The sequence below is a fragment of the Schistocerca cancellata genome, chromosome 7 (assembly GCF_023864275.1).
Source record: "Schistocerca cancellata isolate TAMUIC-IGC-003103 chromosome 7, iqSchCanc2.1, whole genome shotgun sequence".
Classification (NCBI taxonomy): domain Eukaryota; kingdom Metazoa; phylum Arthropoda; class Insecta; order Orthoptera; family Acrididae; genus Schistocerca; species Schistocerca cancellata.
The window spans coordinates 588,457,903-588,478,677 of record NC_064632.1 but is presented as its reverse complement, the minus strand read 5'-3'; the positions used below and the strand labels follow the sequence as shown (position 1 = coordinate 588,478,677).

The following is a 20,775-nucleotide window of genomic DNA, read 5'->3' as shown; positions in this document are numbered from 1 at the left end:
GCATCATCGTATATGTCTACAAGTGCCCTTTTTTCACTGTTTTGGAAATGTGTGTGGAGTTCTCAATTCACTGCATCATGGGTGTACAATTGTGTTACCTTCAGCGGGTTTCAAAGGAGAGGATTCAGCAAAAGCAATACTGAAAGAAAAGTAAGTTTTTTTGTAATCATCTCATCATAATTAACAATTAGTCGCAGACCAAAGTGCTTAAAGACTAGTTGATAGTCTTCTGAACTGAATGTTACAAACATTCATCAACTCAGCCAGGCACAGGCACAAAATATAAATTCTAGTGTACTGTGATTTATTTAGAACAAACTACAGAAAATTATACAGACTCACTAAATAGTCACTGTAAACTAAACATGAATTGAAACAAGGGCAGTTGAAATTTTTACAGAAGTCCAAACCCAAACAGTAACTAACTGGAAAAAAATCACACACACACACACACACACACACACACACAAACTGATAGCTCTTTGATGACGTGCTGATGTTTGTTGCTACATCAGCCGCTCCCTGGGGAAGGTGGATTGTCATTGCAATGGGAAATGTACGTGCCATCCAAGATACGTTAGCACTTGGGTTGAGTTTCTCCTTCATCTGGAAATGTGGCTGGTTACATTGTGCAAGCATTTGTAGTAATGCAGGTAACATGAAGACTGGATTCGACATTGATCAAAATTTCTATGGTTCTTTAGCCTCAGCCAATGACATGACAAGGGCCTGTGTATGGAAGTGTCACTGCAAGTTTCACTCTATCTGTGCATAGCATAACATGTGTGCATATAGGTAGGTGAAGTTCCACGTCTTTGTGCTTTCTGAGGTTGGATTTGATTCACCCGTTCCCTCGGGCAAGAAATGAAATACGTAAGATTGATGTCATCCATCTTGACTGCACTTAGAAGAGTTGCCTCACTTGGCAGTTGCTGGGCTTTGCCATAAACGAGCTCAGCTGATGGAGAGTCCAGGTCAGGTTCATAAGTGCTTCACATACTGAGCAAGACCAATGGTAAGGTTGTTGTCCAGTGTGGATCGTGACACATGATTGTGGCTCCTAATGAACTGTGGCAGTGTTCTCTCTTGCCATTACTTGTTGAGTGATAGCGTGTGGTCTTCTGATGTATGGCACAACAGAATTCGCTCAGCTGGGCAAACAATTTAGACTCTTAATTGTCGGCTGTGGGCTGTTGTGATATGTAGCAAACAACCAAAGCTTGAAATCCAGTGTGAAATGGAGGTGGCGGCCAATGTTCCTGCTGAAATATTGTTGACTGGTATGGCTTCAGGCCACCAGGTAAATCAGTTGATCGCTCTTAATAGGTATTGTTGACTATTCAGTAAAGGCACATGTGCAAATCATGTGGTTGCATCAGGGAAATTTCACACTGACACAGGAATGTGCACGTGGTGAGATACTTCACTACATTGACACTGAACACATGCTTGAGTCCACACTTGATCATCTTTCTGCATACCAGGCCATATGAAATGGTTAGCAATCAGTTAAACTGTAGATCTGATACCAGGATGGTGAAAGTTATGAAGGGTCTCAGTACCTTGTCTGGAGAGACTTCACAACAAAGCTTTACATTTGTGGCAGGAACACCAATCAGTTTCAGCTGAAGATTGGAGGAAGCATCTTTGAGAAGGCCCTGAAGCTCCCGGTCTGACTTTTGTGCTTTAGGAAGTTACCAAAATCTGTAGCATTCATTGAGCTGTTTACGTGGGGTGGGCAGTCGAATACTGTGTTATCAATTCTTGCTATGTAGTGTATGTCAGTGCCAAATTGAGTGATAAATTCCAACTGATTGTATTGCTGTGGCATGCATTTATCATTAATCTGTCGGAAGGCACAGAAGGGTTTTGTCGCTGGTGAAAATGGTAAACACTCTCGCCTCCAACTGTGTGCAAAGTATTAAATACCTTGCAATCAAACTCACTTCCTTTTTAATTGTGACAGAGATCATGTGAATAAAATGCAGTTGGCTTCAGTGAACCATCTGTGTCTTGTTCCAGTGCTGAACTGACTGCAGTTTGACTTGATATAATATGCCAGACAACCTGGGCGCCAGTTGTGGAGACAGTGACCGTGGACTACTGAAAAGGTGAATGGTGCCTTCCTTCCGCTTAATATTGAATTCCGCCTTGGCAACAGCATAGCTATCGGGGGCAAATCCTCTTCACCTATATGAAATTGGTGGGCTGCAGTAGTCTTAATGTAGTGCACAAAGTTGTGACATACCTCGTTAGGTGCACCTGGAGGTAATGTAGTACCTGGGAACGGCTACAGCAGCTCGGTGTATCTGCTGCCTGCCGACTGGATAAGCTTGGCACTGTGCATCGCTGCACTGCGTAAAAAACCAGTAGCAGCTAGGCCAGTGATGAGAGACACTGTGTAACCAAAAGTATCCGGACACCTGGCTGAAAATGATTTAAAAGTTCGTGGCACCCTCCATCGGTAATGTTGGAATTCGGTATGGTGTCGGCCCATTCTTAGCCTTGATGACGGCTTCCACTCTCGCAGGTGTACATTCAGTCAGGTGCTGGAGTGTTTCTTGGAGAAGGCAGCCCATTCTTCGTGTGGAGTGCTGCACTGAGGAGAGCTATCAGTGTAAGGTGATGAGGCCTGGCATGAAGTCGGCAGTCCAAAACATCCCAGAGGTGTTCTGTAGGATTCAGATCAGGACTCTGTGCAGGCCAGTCCATTACAGGGAGGTTATTGTCGTGTAACTGCTCGGCCACAGGCCGTGCGTTATGAACAGGTGCTCGATCTTGTTGAAAGATGCAATTGCCATCCCTGAATTGCTCTTCAACAATGCTAGAAGATGCTTAAAATATCAATGTAAGCCTGTGCTGTGATAGTGCCATGCAAAACAACAAGAGGTGCAAGCCGTCTCCATGAAAAACATGACCACACCATAACACCACTGCCTCAGAATTTTACTGTTCCCACTACACATGCTGGCAGATGACGTTTACTGGGCATTCGCTATACTCACATCCTGCCATCAGATCACCACATTGTGTACTGTGATTCTTCACTCCACACAATGTTTTTCCACTGTTCAGTCATCCAGTGTTTACGCTTCTTACACCAACAGTGGCGTCGTTTGGCATATACCGGCGTGATATGTGGCTTATGAGCAGCTGCTCAACCATGAAATCAAAGTTTTCTCACCTCCCACATAAGTCATAGTACTTGCAATGGGTCCTGATGCAGTTTGGAATTCCTGTGTAATAGTCTGAATAGAAGTCTGCCTATTACACATTACAACCCTCTTCAACTATCGGCGGACTCTGTCATTCAACAGACGAGGTCAGGCTGTATGCTTCTGTGCTGTACGTGTCCCATCACGTTTCCACTTCACTATCAAATCAGAAGCAGTGTACCTAGGGATGTTCAAGAGTGTGGAAATCTTGTGTACAGACGTATGACACAAGTGACACCCAATCACCTGACCACGTTCGAAGTCCGTGAGTTCTGCGGAGCACCCCATCCTGCTCTCGTGATGTCTAATGACTACTGAGGTTGCTGATATGGAGTACCTGGCAGTAGGTGGCAGCACAGTGCACCTAATATGAAAAACGTATGCTTTTGAGGGTGTCTGGATACTTTTGATCACATAGTGTACATGTTGACGATGTGTGGCAGTAGACTGTACTGCACCAGAAAGTCAGCTCAGTTAACCGATTAAATCATGTTTGCTATGGTAAAGTTCCAAGCAGAAGTGCGAGATAATCCCAAATTCATTTCCGTGTGTTGTGTGCTGAAGGTTACTGTGCTAGAGTTTTTGGCTGCAGAGAGGTAAAGTCAAGTCGGCTGCCAATACTTAAACAAAAGGATCAGTGTTAAAAATCAATCCTGCATCCACCAGAAACATCCATCGTATCTTCCAATCCATTATGAAGGGGCACAAGGATGGCAACTGTCAACTGTGTGCATGTACGTCCAATTGCCGTTGCTGTTGGGGAAGGCACACAAAGTGCATTTACATGCCTGGTCTTTGAATTTCCAGTGTTACCAACAGATGTCAGACAATGGCTGTGCTGTGCTGCTCACTACTGAAGAGTTCATGGAGGAATGACTTACTGACCTCTCACATTGTGGCAAGAGAATAGCTTACTGATTTGTTGGCTTAAGGCATCAACCTTGTTAACGAGGTATTCATAATCTACATGTATCACTGTGGCCAACGATGTGCTGTTGCGTGCCACTGCTGCTGAACTGTGTGGGGTGGCACAATTGCATCGTGAATTTTACCTGCTACATCTGCCATGGCGTCAAGTGGCGTCTGTCTGGGCCGCTTCAGTGGCAATTACTTGAGCTGGCAGTTGGCTGCTCCAGTGTGTGCAGCAGTGTATCTGGCACCGTGCCTGTGTTGGCGCTGGTGAGTAGATGTTGGAGATACTGCAACTTGTTTCTGTCCCCGATGTCTTCCTGTATAAGTACATAAGTGCTCTTCTTGTGAGGCAGATAATCTGCTTATCAGCTCTCCTTTGAGCTTCTCCTATGACTCTGTTTCAGGTGCTGTGGTTATGTCCTGGACTACTGCAACACTAGAGCAAATTCTGTGGAGTCTGTGGTTACTAGAGTGCTGAGAAATTGCCTCAACTTTAGTAAACCATAGTGTAGGATTGTGTGGTCAAAATGGGTTATTCAAACTGTGAATCTTCCTGTGGCAGGTACATCTACCAGTGTGGAAAATTTTGACTTTTTGAGAAGCTGAGCATAAGTCCTCTGGTATTGCAGGTTTATTTACACTGGCTAATCACGCCAGGGTCACAACTGTCACGAGACTAGTTGAGTCTTCTGAACCAAATGCTACAACTATACTTGAACTAAGATGAGGCACAGCCACAAAATATCATCTCTGGTGGACTGTGTCCTGTGATCAAAAAATCTATGTAGAAAAAGCACCGAAACTAACACAGACTCGCTAAATAGTTATGTCAAACTGTAAATTGAATGTGAATTGAAACAAGGATGGATACAATTTCAACGGAATTCGCAGCTCAAATTGTAACTGAAAGAAATTCTACAGATGAAAATCAACAGTCACGGAGAATCAGTGTACAAGAGGGGATAAACAATGCTCTTTGTGTTGATTGCCTGAACATGTTTGGCAGCTATGATGAAAAAAATCAGCTGACATCTTGTTGACAGTGTGTACAGATTCTGCCTCTGAAATAGCTTTAGTAAGCTTGGGGAAGTGCACCAGGTTCTTAAATAGACAATAATACTTGTCATTTACCATACCAAAAATAATAATATGTATTGGTACATTCAGCAGCCCACCCAGTCTCTAAAGAAATTTGTACCTTAGCTTTGTTCATGCTGCAAAAGCTTGTGCTGTTATTGAAAAGGCTAATTTTTAATCTCTAATTTCTCAGTAGGTACACCAGACTGCTCAGTCTGTAAAGTGACTAAACTCATTTCAATAATTTAGTGAAAAAAAATAGAGAAGTTAGTGGAAAATAATAGAGAAAAAGGACCATGTGTCAACCACACACACACACACACACACACACACACACACACACACACACACACACAGATCGAGAGAGAGAGAGAGAGAGAGAGGAATGAAATGCAACACTTGATTTTGTGGACAAAGACAATTAAGAAATGAGAAGTGTACAAAGTGAAACCAGTGTGTAGGAAGATAAACCATACTTAATTGGAATAAGTCGTCTCAGGACTTCTCAAGTATGACATGTCATGCTATTAAATAGTATATAAGGAAGTTACGCAGTCAAAATGCTTGCTTCCATTTTCACCCTAAACTATTTTTTTGTTAAGTATTTGTATAAGAACACATCACTAGTCAGTGAACAGAGAAGCCTTTAAGCAGTGGTATGTGCATGAAGAAAATGTCAATTAGCAGCTGAGATTTTTTTACAAGCAGTGAACACTAAAACCTGCAATCACAGTTTTTTTTCTAAGTATGGTTAAATAGTAATCTAATATATAAAGCTCTCAAAGTAGCTGGAATATGGATTTGCAATGACTTTTCCTGACATAATATCTATCATTCTTTGACATGAATATAATAGAGGGAAACATTCCACGTGGGAAAAATATATCTAAAAACAAAGATGATGAGACTTACCAAACAAAAGCGCTGGCAGGTTGATAGACACACAAACATACACACAAAATTCAAGCTTTCGCAACAAACGGTTGCTTCGTCAGGAAAGAGGGAAGGAGAGGAAAAGACGAAAGGATGTGGGTTTTAAGGGATAGGGTAAGGAGTCATTCCAATCCCGGGAGCGGAAAGACTTACATTAGGGGGAAAAAAGGACAGGTATACACTCGCGCGCACACACACATATCCATCCGCACATACACAGACACAAGCAAACATTTTTCAAGCTTGTGTCTGTGTATGTGCGGATGGGTGTGTGTGTGTGTGTGTGTGTGTGTGTGTGTGTGTGTGTGTGTGTGTGTGTGTGTGTGTGTGTGTGTGTGTGTGTGTGAGCGAGCGAGTGTATACCTGTCCTTTTTTCCCCCTAAGGTAAGTCTTTCCGCTCCCGGGATTGGAATGACTCCTTACCCTCTCCCTTAAAACCCACATCCTTTCGTCTTTCCCTCTCCTCCCCTCTTTCCTGACGAAGCAACCGTTTGTTGCGAAAGCTTGAATTTTGTGTGTATGTTTGTGTTTGTTTGTGTGTCTATCGACCTGCCAGCGCTTTTGTTTGGTAAGTCTCATCATCTTTGTTTTTAGATATATTCTTTGACATTAGGTTTTCTTGTCATAGACAGCTGTTTAAACTTATATCATACTTTGTAAATGCATTATCTGTTTAGGCCTGGGTCAGTTTTGTAGATGGTTTAACATACCACATCACTGAGTCTTAATGTTTTTTTTTATGTTCTTTCCTGAAATATGGAAGAAATTTTTTACTGTAGCAATCCTTAGTCATCCCATTCATTTCAGCAGCACTCAAGTTTTGGCCAAATTCAAACTTAATGACTCAGGCTATTACGTGACAATACTGTGGAATTATGATGACCTTTCCAGGAAAGGACTATCTTCTACACTTGTAGCTGTTCTTGTCTGAAATGTATGTCAAGCTGTGTCATCCCTACATTAACTCAGTAAAAAATTGTAGTAAATTATTGTAATCTTATTGTTTCTTTTTTGTTGTTGTGTGATGGAAAGGAGATGACGAGCCAAAACAGTTTACTTTAGTCACAGGTTTTGTTTCTTGTTGCAGATGCTCTGTTCTGTATGGTACCCCTACTATGAATATAGATCTGTTAAATTTTGTCGAAAGTTCTGGATTGAAAATAAACTCATTAGAAATTTTGGCAAGTGGTGCTGCAATATCTTCACCAGACCTGTATGAAAAGTTAACCAGAACATTTGGACTTGAGAGAGTTACAGTAAGGAACAATAAATAAGTCACTTAAGTTTTCACGAACTAGTAAAGTTGCTGGGTGTTATAACTTTGATGTCCTATTTGCAGACTTTATATGGTATGACTGAAACTGCTCCCTTGTCATTTATTTCTGAGGAAAATGATCCACCAGAAAAAACATACACTACTGTTGGCAGAGTCATTGACCATGTTGAGGTAAACAGTTGTACATAAAGTCGTTTTATCTGTTTAAAATGCAATGGTGTTAAACTGCAGATGTGTCGTTATGTTTGATATTCATGACAGTGGGAAAATATGCACTGCACTAAAAAGTAACAAAACTGCTGTTCCTCTCCCTTCACACACATTCACTCACTGAACTGCATCCCACTATATATACGAGAGTTGGAACTTACAGTTTTAGTTCATTATCACTTTCTCTGCCCAGGGACTGGGTGTTTGTGTTGTCCTCATCATTTCATCATCATCATCATCATCATTTGTGATAGTGGCTAGATTGGATTGTGTAAAAAAGAAATTGGACCGTGTAAAACTTGGGACTTTGTATGGGCACTGATGACCGTGCGGTTGAGCACCCCACAAACAGAACATAATTACTTTTCAGTACAGCCCTACTCCCTCCACCTACTTTATCTGTTCCATATTTTGCATTTATCCTACATATTTGTACATATTTTTACATGTTTTTATTCTCCAATATGGATCCTAGGTCCTTCCATCTACACCAATACAGAAAAGTTTCTCTATGCCTAACCAGAACCTAGTCCCGCATACTGTTCCTGCATTGTTACCTTGCCCATGGAAACCACATCAAGTGGCCCATCTCTGGCTGCAGCTCCTCCTTTCACAAGGACCTCTGCCTGTTCGAATTCTGTCACTCCATAATTCTCTCTAACGTAATCCAACAAAAGTCAATATTTAATCTGTCATGTTCCATTCACTTATGGGGCATGGGAACAATGATTGTTCGAATGGCTCTGTGCGTGCAGTAATAATTCTAATCTTATCCTCATGACTCCTATGTGAGGGGTTGTAGTATATCCCTAGACTAATCATTTAAGGCCAATTCTTGAATTTCTTAACTGATTTTTTCGGGATGGTTTACATCTGTCTTCAACAATTCTCCAGTTCAGTTCCTTCAGTATCTCTGTGATACTCTCCCATGGATTAAACAAACCTGTGACCATTGATGCTGCACTTCTCTGTATATGTTCAATATCCCCTGTTCATTCTATCTGGTATGGGCCCTACACACTTCAACAATATTCTAGGATGGGTCAAATGAGTTTTTTTTTGCAAGCAATCTCTTTCCCAGTATTCTACCAATACTGAAGTCTACCACCTGCTTTACACACAATTGAATCTATGTGATGATTCAGTTTAATACCCCTATGAAGTGTTACACCCAGGTATTTATATGAGTTCGCCGATTCCAACAGGGCTCATTGATATTATAGTCATAGGATACTTTTTTTTTTAAATGTGGTGTAAAATTTTACATTTCTGAAGATTTAGAGCAAATCTCTACAACACATTGAAATCTTGTGAAGTTCTGACTGAATATTTGTGCAGCCTCTCTGACAGTACTTCTTTACAGATAACTGCATCATCTGCAAAAAGCCTGATTTTATTGTTAATAAATCCAGCCCAAATCTCCTTGCAATACCTCCTCTCCACCTGTAAATTTCTCCTGCTCTGCATTTCCAAATTCCTGCATCCCATCTCACACATTAAAATACTTTCCATCCAAGAACTAGAGCAGTGAGCACACCACCACCTCAAAAACATCTCCAGCTTGTTCAAGAACCTCTCAACCTCCCTTGCATCCCCTCAAAGCTGGCTAATCGCGCCTTAATGACAAACTCCCCATCACCACACACAATCCAGGACCTAAAAAGATCCAAAACACTGCTGTGAACCTTTTCTCTTGTAGCAGACACCTTAGTCCCACAGAAGTAGCAATCATCTCCAGAGGTCTTACCTTTTGCCTCATTACCAAAGTCAGTCATGTTGGACTTGGTAAAGACCTTCTCTCGTCCTCGTACTCTCCTCCTCGCACTCTCTGTATGGAAATATTTTTTTCACTGACACTACCAATCAGACTCTACACAAAACCAACATTGAACCTTGCCTGGTTCAGTTCATTCTATCCAACCATGGGCCACCCCGACTGCCCCCAACCTGCCACACCCCTCCCCCTCCTTCCCAGTTAAAATTACAGAATTTCTTAACCTCAAACCTTGCTTCACCATTATTCCTCATTTTCTTCAACATGGAATCCAACGATACACCCCACAGAAAGAACTGCAATCCCCCAGAAAAATAAGGATTCTAACCTTACAGTCCTATCTGCTGACATTGGTTCCACCACTGTGGTTGTGAACCATAGGAATTACATGGCAGAGGACCACCTACAAACCCTGCCACAGTGACCCCATTCCAAAAATCCAACAGGCCCTCCTGTCCCTCCGCTTGTCCTCTGAGGTGAGCAGAAGAGTATCCTTTCTATAATATTTTGTTAGTCCATCATGGACTTCCCATTGTTTTTAACAAAATTAACCTGTTTATAACTATTATTATTATTATTATTATTATTATTATTATTATTATTATTATTTTGCAGTGGTTATTAATTTTTTTGTTTCATTTCAGGGCTCTCATTGTTGAGACATGTAATTTATCAGAGAAATTATTACAGCTATTTTTTATAACTAGTAACTACGATGGAACTTACCATTTGTTTCTGCAGTGCTATTAAACAAGTTGTATGAGCATTGTATATGGTTTAACCTAAACAGGCAACATTTACAAATTGTTGTTGTAATAAGAAAAGAAAAAAAACTTTCTGATATAAGAACTTTCTATCAAAAATATACAGATATAAAAAGCATCATTTGAAATTATACACACGCTATTTTAGCTAGATGATATCCATTTAAAAAACTGTTTAGGATATTCTGTAGAATTACCTTTCACTGAATAATATCTGTAACTGAGCAATTCAAGCACAGGACAGACTAAATATTGACTAATGTCAAATTTGCTGCAGTTTCAAGAAATGCAGTAATTAGTGTGGAGAAAGTAACCATTTTGATTTGGTGTTGCACAACAATCAGATCGAAAACTGATGATGTTAGATTGTGGTGAAACACTGGTTGTGACTCAAACTACAGTTAGTGAAAAATTGTACCTGATCTTTAAACAATAGAAAATCCAGAATGGAATATAACAGTGTTTTGAAAAGGATAGTTGCTACTCACCATATAGCAGAAATGCTTGGTCACGGATAGGCACAACAAAAAGACTGTCAGAAAGCTAGCATTCAGCCAACGAGGCCTTTTTCAAAAATACCCCCCCCTTCCTCCCCCCCCCCCCCCCCACACACACACACACACCTATTCCATCCTGTTTGAGTCTTCTGGAGGGAACCTTCCTGTTGGGAATGCAGGACAGCGGATAGGTTTTTTCAATCAGAAAGATTCCCAACAATTAGCACTAAAATAATAATTAGTAAATATGAATAAATATTCAGCTTAAATGATGCTGCTTCTTGTGAAATGTCCAGCACAATTAGATGTAAATTATTGCAAGTCCTCTAAAATATCAAAGTCCTGTCACTGTGCCTCTGAGTGATTCCTACATAGAGGCCAGAGCTGACCTACAGTGCCTAATGTACCATGTCAGCACTGGTGCGTCTTGCAACTAAAGACTTCACCTCTGACTGGCATTGGGTTCATGTCCGATGCTGACAGGGATGTGGCTATTGGCTGGCAGGAGTCTCGCTGGTGCGGCATGAGGCATGCAATGAGGTGAGGGTGGTGAGACCTAAGTTAATGTGACGCCGTGGACGAACTCTGACTGTCAAAGGGATAGGCAATGCCTCCAAGGATGCTAAGTGTTTCTGGTATTTGAGATTGGCATTGATTGCAGTGTCATAGTAAATCACTTATAGTGCTTACCGTGCTTCCAATGAAGTGTCCTTGTGAATTACTGTGGCATTGGCTACCTTTCAACATTGCTCCTGCAAGTTACAAACTCAAGCTTGTTACAGGTGACATTTTATATCGCTGTGTCAGTCTTAAAACACTAAAGCGGATGTGTAGGAGAGTGTTGTTATTGGCAGGAGAAGCAAGAACCAAGAGGAAAGATTAACATTGTATGGAAGCACTCCACTCCGCAGCAACACACTGATAGAAGGGAAGACACATTGCTTTATTTCGTTAATAGTTGCCTATCTGCAAAATTTCTTTTTGTTCGATGATGATGATGATGATGATGATGATGATGATGATTCTCTCTCTCTCTCTCTCTCTCTCTCTCTCTCTATCTATCTATCTATCTATCAAACAAAAAAAGTAAAGGTCCCATAATGCTCAGTCAGTCATTCCACCCCTTGACTTCCAGCTTCCTGTTGCACTACGGGTCCCAAGCCTCGGAGACGGTAGATAAACATTGCACCTTGTAGACTCAGCAGTAACTGGAGACCGTACACGACTCGGAGCACTGAAGAGAACTGTCAACTGTAGCTCAGTGCTCCAGTATTTGAGGCATTGATCAATTGCTATATACACATGTGACGCACACGAGTTGGCAACTGTGGCCCCTTGCAGACTGCAGTAAAGTTTTTACTTCCAACCCATACAACTGCTGTGCTAAGAGTGTTTTGAGTGCAGCTTATTGGCCGTAGTGTGGTACTATCTGAGGCCGTGAGTACCACACCATCCCGCTCCCTCACCGAATTGATGCACAGTCATCGGGAAACTGTTGAACGGTGGCAGGGGAGGAGCACTGCCGTAGATTAGAAAACTGGTGGCAGAACTGTGACAGATAGCTCCCACTAGCCCACACCCTGACATTTGTCTCGCACCTGCGAGGGAACATCTGCCAGGAAACTGTCAGCAGGGTGCACACCTGGGGCAGATCTTCAGGGGCGCCAGGACACGAGGCATCCCTGGTGGTTCCTGAAGGTAGTCGCAACAGGGAAGATGTTGGTGCATTCAGGTCCGAGGGGGCAGGGTTGTCTGTTGATGGCAGGTTCACATTTGTGTGGGTTGGCAGCAGGGAAGGTGGCACTGGTGACAAAGGCTGCTTGAAGGCATGCAGAGGTGGCTGCAGCCTGGAGGTGGGGCTGGCCAGAGGAGACTCCATTAAGTCGGATGGAGGCCGTGAGATGCAAAGCCCAAATGAAGCCCGGGGTGACAACCAGCCAGAATCTGTGGAATGAAATCTCGTGACACAATCACCGTAATCATCACAAGGGTGGGCTCTCAATTGATTCTGGTGCCAGCAACAGATATGACCAGAAGGTGGCGCGACGTCATAATGTGCTCACCCATGAATGAGAACCACAGTGCGTGGCTCCTAGGTATGTTGCGGATTATATACGCAGAAGTATACGTTGTCAGACCCTGTGAACTTTGTGCAAAAGTGCTGAGGAGATGGCACTGTTTGGGGATGCGATAAGCTCAAAATAGTACCGTGGGGATGTCCACGTAGCTCTGCTGGAGATTTGCCATTAGGAGGCAGAGATTGATAAGAACTGAAGAATAAGAGAAGAGCATTCTCTCTGGAATGTTCTCGGCGGAGCTTCGTCATCTGCATCTTAAATGTTCTTACAAAGTGTTAGGCTTCCCCATTGCTTTAGGGTGAGAAAGTTGCTGTAGTCAAATGCTTGATTCCATTGAGGCAACAAAACTGGCAAAATTACGCAGAAACAAATTGAGTTCCATTGTCAAAAACACTCGCTTTTGGTAATCCCTCTAAACAAAAAATAGCCTCCCGTGCACAGACATTGCTCACTGATGATTGTAAGAGTGGATAGGGACACAAATGGCAAATCTACTGTATGCTTCCACTAAAATCAGCCATCTTGTATTCCAGAATGGGCTACAAAAGTGAATATGAATACAGTAGGATGAGGCCACCTGAAATTCTGTTGCCAAGGCACTGCAAAATTGTCAGGACGTGCTTGACATTGCACAGTGATGCATTCAATCGTTTTAAAAATAGTCCAAACAAAGTAGAATGTCAACAAACGAACTGTTTGGTATTGACCAGACCCCAGTGTCCCATGCGGAGCTGGTGTAAAACAGAAGCTTGACCCTCACGAGGAACTAGGACCAGAGTATGGTCATTTGGTGAGTGAACCAGAATGACACCTTGCTGTATAGACAATGCCTCACGTTGTGGATAGCAAGGGCAGATGACAGGACCAGTGATCCCCAGGCTGTTAGTCAACTATCTGTGTTGAATGAATTGAGAAAGCCATTTCAGTTGTGGATTGCGTACTTTGGCTGAAGCAATGATCTGTGCATCGACGAGGAAGGATTTCAGTTTCTCAAGTTCAGGATGATCCAGCTGACATAAAGAATCTTCTGATGAATTGATACCTGGATCTTCACTCACTGGCAGACATGAAAGTGTATCTGCATTTGCGTTCTTAATGGTGGGCCTATACACAATATCATAATTGTAATTGGACAGAATCAGTGCCCAAAATTGAAGTTTCTGAGCTGTTTGATCCAGTATATCCTTGGACAGATGAAACAAAGAAGTGAATGACTTGTAGTCAGTGATTAAAGTAAACCATCTTCCATAGAGGTACCGGTGAAATTTACACACACCAAAGATGATGGCCAGAGCCACCGCCTCCTCTATCTAGCTGTCATTATGTTGGGTCTCGGTAAGCAACTGGCATGTGAACGCAATGGGTCATTCCGAGGGGCCAACCTTGTGTGACAGCACTGCCACTAAGCCAACATCAGATGTGTCCATTGCTATGATAAGTGTCTTCACTGGATCAAAAGGCATGAGGCAAGGGTCACTGAGAAGTTCATCCTTAGGTTTCTGAAAAGTATATCGAAATTCCCTTGTCCATTGAAAAAGCACATACTTCTGCTGAAGGCAGTGAAACAGAGCAGTGATTTAAGCTGCATTTTGGATGAATTTAATGTAATAAGACAACTTCCCCAAAACAGACTGTAGTTACGACACAATCTTTAGCGGTGATAGGCGGCAAATAGTGTCCAAATGGTTTTAAGCTGAGTGAATGCCTAATTGATCAGTCATATGGCCCGAATATTCCAACTTGGGAACAAAAAATACACACTTGTCATGATTACATTTAAGACCAGCTAAAGCTAATACAGTAACAACATTTATGAGGTTAAAAAAACTAAAAACCCTCTTCGATTGCGAAAAAAGCACCTAGTGTTAAGTGTTAACCCAGGTTTCGGCGTAGATAACTAAACCTTCTTCAGAACAACAATAAAACCCACAAGTGCCTAAGAAGACCTTTGTGAATGATTAAAAGAACACCAGGCACTTGTGGATTTTATTGTTCTGAAGAAGGTGTAGTTATCTACACCGAAACCTGGGTTAACACTTAACACTAGGTGCTTTTTTTGCAATCGAGGCAGATTTTTAGTTTTTTAAAATATTAACCAACAATTGCTGATGCACTGTGATGTTGAAGGTTCTTAAATATTTATGAGGTTGTTCAAATGATTCTCAGGCAATGTTACTATCCAATGTTATCATCCAGATAGGTGGCACAACATGGAACATTATGCAATAGTTGTTCTAAGTCCTTTGGAAATAATCAGGAGCGGAAGAGCTGCCAAATGGTAAACACTGAAAACAAAACAGGCCAATGTGAGTGTTAATCACCACAAACTGTAGGGTTTCTTCATCCGATGGTATCTGGAGGCAGACATTCTTTTGATCAGTTTGCGATAAGTATGTGCCAGATTGAAGTTTATTAATGATATCTTCAGGGTGAGGCAGGGGAAGAATGTCACCTGTGGTCTGGGCGATTACTGTAGATTTGAAATCCACACAAACTCTAATGTCTCCATTAGGTTTAGTTATTACGAGATGTGACACCGACTTGACTTGCCATAATAGTCTGCAAAACGCCATTGCTTTGCAAGCGACATAGCTCTGCTGCAAATTTGACGCGAAGTGAACGAGGGACTGGGTGAACCCTACAAAACTTTGGATGGGCGTCTGGGCAAAGAATAATACGTGCAGCCTAATCTTTGCTGCACCCTAGAGAACCATCAAATAAAATCTGAAATTCATCACACAATGCATTGTTGTTGTTGTTGTTGTTGTTGTTGTTGTTGTCTTCAGTCCTGAGACTGGTTTGATGCAGCTCTCCATGCTACTCTATCCTGTGCAAGCTTCATCTCCCAGTACCTACTGCAGCCTACATCCTTCTGAATCTGCTTAGTGTATTCATCTCTTGGTCTCCCTCTACGATTTTTACCCTCTACGTGGCCCTCCAATACTAAATTGGTGATCCCTCGATGCCTCGGAACATGTCCTACCAACCGATCCCTTCTTCTAGTCAAGTTGTGCCACAAGCTCCTCTTCTCCCCAATGCATTAAAATCAGTAAAAGATGGAAGAGAAGCCAGGTGCAGAACATTGACATATATTGTCAATCCAAAGAGATCAAAAGCATCCAAACCAAAAATGTTCTGACTCAGAGCTGCTGGAAGGACAGTAAATGGCACCAATTTTATGGTGTTCTTATAAAAATAGCGTTTAAGACACATGTTCCTAAAATGTCAAGTTTAGCACAATCATAAGGTGTCACATGTGTATTTGAAGGGAGCAATTGCTGGCTGCCAAGCAATTTGTAAGTATTTTGATTCAGTAAGTTAAGAGGTGCACCTGTATCCAGTTGAAATTGCACATCATGCTGAACAATCTTCAGCGAAATGAACAATTTGACATCCAGTTACTTTTGGTTGGCTCTGGACAGGGTTTGCTTTATTAGCAGTAGCAGATGCTGGAGCAGATTTAAGACATCTGTGTGGACTTGACATTTTGATGGGTTGATAACATTTATATCCACGTGTTGTTCTTGCTGTCTGTGCTGAAGGCTTTTGTGAACATAACTTGTGAGAACAGACTTGCTGTACATGACCAGGTTTTGTTACAGGAAGAACATACAGCGTCTTTATGAAGACAAAATTCATGTCGTGGCAGACAAAGCATTGTGGGCATGATTTTTAATTTATTTCTGGCAGATGCACTTGGTGATTGTTTGTGTATGTTCAAGCACGTCTCTCTTGTTTAAGAGAATGCCGTGCCCATACTGGGCTGCAAGAGCATGGCTTGCTGCATGCTGGCAGCTGTTTGCTGCAGCACTTTGTCAACAGCAGCAGTTACGGGAAATGGCTGCACATAATTAGAGAATCTGCACATCATGTTATAGGTTGAATTCCTGTGCTGCACTATTTTAGAATGGATTTTTTCATCGGGAACATTCTGAGTAATTGCGTGAGAGAGCATTTCATCAGCAAATGAATTTCCACGTGAACGGCGAAATTAGCAATTTCTAGTGAGAAAACATTGCTTGGTAAGCAATTTCTTTTAAGTTTGCTGCGGTTGTTTGGTACCTCAAAAGAATTTGAATCGAGCCACAGGAACATGAGTTTTGCTGGCATAGTAACCTATCAGAGATGTGCTCATAAGTGTGTTTGTCTGGATCAGACTTGGCAAAATGTTTGACAAGGAGACTGTAGGTCTCCTTGCCAACCCAGCTGAGAAAATAAATGATAGACGATCCTCATCTTTGATGTAGGCTGCAAAGCGCTGCTGTAGTTGCTGAAGGTAGTTTTTCCAGTCTTCTACCTTCTCATCATAACTACGAAAAGGTGGTGCGGAGATTTGATTGCTTTGTCCCTCGTGACTAAGCAGCAGTGTTTGAAGAGCAGCCACGAGCTGTGTCATCTGTTGTGACCGAGACAAAAATAATTCACGTCGCTGCAGAGAAAGTGGTGTGTCAAACGGAAATTGCTGACTAAACCATTTATTTGGGAGTGCAGGAGGACAGTGCAGGTTATCTTCAATCTAAAAAATTCCCAGCAATTAGTAATAAAATGATCTTTATTAAATATGAAGAAATAATAAACTTAAATGATGATGCTTCTTGTGAAATGTCCAGTGCAATTAGATGTTTGAAACTATTACAAGTCCTCTAAAATATTGAAGTACTGTCACTGTGCCTCTGTGTGATGCCTGCGTAGAGACCAGAGTTGGCATGCGATGCACCGAGTCATTCTGCCTTTTGACGTCCAGCTTCCTGTTGTGCTACGGAGCCCAAGTCTCGGAGACAGTGGATGAACACTGCAGCTCATAGGCTCGGTGGTGACTGGGGCTGTACACATCTCGGTGCACTGAAGAGAACTGGCCGCTGTAGCTCAGTGCTCCGATATTTAATGAGCCATTGACCGATCGCTACATGCACGTGGATTGGCAGCTGCAGCCCTCGTGTACCTCAGTATAGTTCGTACTGCCAACCCATACAGCTGCTGTGCTAAGAGTCTTTCGAGCACAGCTTATCAACTGTGGTGTTGTACTCTCCGAAGTCACGAGTACTGTCTTCACACTTTCTAGCCACCGAAGATACCAAACTGTAACCTGGCAAAGCCACTCAATCCTCATGGAAAGTTGCTTACCTGCAGTGTCATATTCTGCCCTCATTATCTCATTGGATACATCAAACCACTTTAAATAAATTTGATTATCTTCTTCATTTACTGTCCTCGTCAGAACAGTGACGAATCTTATGTAAATAAATCCACAAATCTAACAATAATGTGGTCATTACGGTATAATTGCAGTGCACTTCAGCAGATAAAGATTGACATAATAATGTAACTACAATATTTATGGTGCACACAATTTGATACATCCAGTTTCCACAAATGTAATGCAAGTCCACTGTCTTTCATAATGTTGAAACAATTACACAACTGGTACAAATGTTGCCTACTGAAGACACTGCATGTAACTGCAAAGTTGTTAATTGTAGACATTTGAATGGCAGGTTTTAATGAAGATTTTGTATGTACTGACTTTTGATGATATTGACTTGAAGATATTAATCGTGAGAGTGCTAGCCACAGACTCTCCACCACATAGATGTTGCCAGAGTTAATGCTAGTGGCAGAGTCAACATGTTCACACTCAAGTACTGTGGGGTTTGACTGTGTAAAGACTAGCATAAGAACTAATTGTTATTTCTGAAGCTTCATTATCATTTGAAAAACAACTAGGTTAAATTTTGCTACCTAGGCTGGATTAAAAGCATTAACATTAACTTGTTTTATGAAATATATTGGAGGTTAGTAAACCAGAAAAGTTCATTGAAATATGACATCCCGGCTACAGTCCCCAGTTGAAATATGTTTTCCCGGCTACGACACAAGTTGAAAATATGCTCACTATTTTTTATTTACTTAAATTTGCCATATTTTGTGACAGTACCTTTTCGGTTAGACGTTTACACGGCGATATTAGTCTTGGCTTCAGTTGTCTAAGTATGATTCCACAATGCATCTTTGTCGGTTGCAGAATTGACGTGGTTCAACGTGTTTCTCTCATTTTGGTGTTTCAAATACCAATTCTTCAAATGTAGTTTCTTCTTATAGTTAATACAAAAAAAAACAGTAACATAACTCAAAATTATTTATGACGGCGACCTTCACATTGTTCTACCGTCAACACACTCCAAGAGTTAACTGCCGACTGACTATAGTCAAAGACGACTCTAGCGTCAAAGATGTTTTACACAACACATAAGTTTCCACTTGTAATCAGTCTCTTTGCTATTCTTCGATACATTTACTAATAGTAATCAAGATGCTTTCACTCTCAAAAACATAAGTAAATTAACATATACTAAGGCAAATTACAATAAAAAATATTCTGACAAAAAATATAAGAAAACATTCACAATTTGGTATCGATAAATACAGTAAAAAAAAAAACATAGCTCCCAGATCCATTACATCATGAAACTATTTTATGCATCTGCATTGGGGATACTCCAACTTAAAGTATGGCAGTCATATTTAAATTTGTAATGTTTTATATTAGTTTTATCAATTTTTTAATTTGTGGCTAAACTGCTGAGTGAAGGATGTTGTTTGGTCCAGCAACATTCAGTCTACAAAAAGTATAAAGTTTATCTTGGGAATCTAACAAATAGTGTATGGCATGGAAGACAACACTGAGTATAGCTTTTTCTGAACTTTAATTACAAATATCTTTAAAGTTAATTGATTCCCATCAAATCAAAATATTCTCAGAGAAAGTGATATGAATGCTTCTGAATGAATTGTGTCAATAGTTCATAGATTGTGCCGATTACCACAAAATGTTTTCCCATTTGACTTCATTATTGTAACTTCAGTTACTTAGAACTTTCAGTCAAAAATAATTTGTAAAGCTAAAGATAACAGATCATCAGTTATAAGAAGAACAATAAAATTATATGAATTATGGTGTAAATAGTACTTTGATAAACCATCTGCTGCTTATACATGATGTGTATAATTATTTTTGATGAAAGTTACAAGATAAAAATAGTAATTTAGGAAGCATAGAAACTCAACAGATGGGGAAATTCCTCCTTATTATGTCATAATCTCCCCTCATACAATGGCCTCCTTGCTCGTGGCCCTGCCACTGTCAAATTCTACCTCTCCTGTGTCCTCCAAATCCACCACCTCAGTCCTCGAGAGTAATATGTACAAACAAATACATTGGCACATCCGTGGGAATCAATATGGCGCACACACATCTGTGCCAACCTGTTTGACCCATCTGAAGGGAACCTTCCTAGTAATCCAAGATCAAAAACCTCTGAATCAGATTCATTGATATCTTTATAATCTGTGCAGTGGGCAAAGCCAGTCTCTCTCCCATCTGCTTCACCTGGTCTTCCTCAGCTCCTATATCATTATAAAAATCTCTGGTCTTATCACACCCACTAATCATCAACAGAACTTCCATTTTGATAGCGGTCACTGCTTCCACACTAAAGTGATTTCCATGTAGTCTGCCTACCTTGGATGACTCATCTGCAGTGATGGTCAATCCCTTGCCCAATATTCTGTCTTGCTAAGTGCTTTACAGAGCTGTTACCCTCCAAACCTAGTCCACAAATAAATCTTCTGTGCCATATCCAAACACACACCTAATCCTTTGATCATTCCCAGTACCTACATTCACTCTGTACTGGAACAACTTAACTGTATCAGTCAGAGCTTCAACCTCTTATCAACCCTTTCCCACCCTTTCTATGAAATGCTCTAGTACTCTAATCTGTCCTTATGCCACATATGCTTCAAACACTTTGCCACATGGATCATACATGTGTGGTTGGAAAACCAATGCGTAAGACTACCATACACATCTTATTTCTGTCCCATCAGACATATCCTATTTTATCTCTTCTGCCTTGCGTTTGTTTGGTACTGAACTATACGAGGCACAACTAATAGTGAAAGCAAGTCATGTCATCTCTGCTGTAACTTCCACACAGTATTTTATGGTGGCATGACCACCAACCAGCTGTCCACCTGAA

The 20,775-nt window shown here is 41.2% G+C and overlaps 1 protein-coding gene across 1 annotated transcript in view; it reads left to right on the top strand.

Moving 5' to 3' along the window:
- Positions 1-20,775, top strand: part of LOC126092000 (medium-chain acyl-CoA ligase ACSF2, mitochondrial-like) — a 100,658-nt gene that overhangs the window by 59,220 nt on the left and 20,663 nt on the right. The window contains exons 7-9 of the mRNA XM_049907374.1: positions 2-150; positions 7,225-7,393; positions 7,477-7,584. Of these exons, the coding sequence (XP_049763331.1) occupies positions 2-150; positions 7,225-7,393; positions 7,477-7,584 (426 nt within the window). The remainder of the gene's footprint in view (position 1; positions 151-7,224; positions 7,394-7,476; positions 7,585-20,775) is intronic.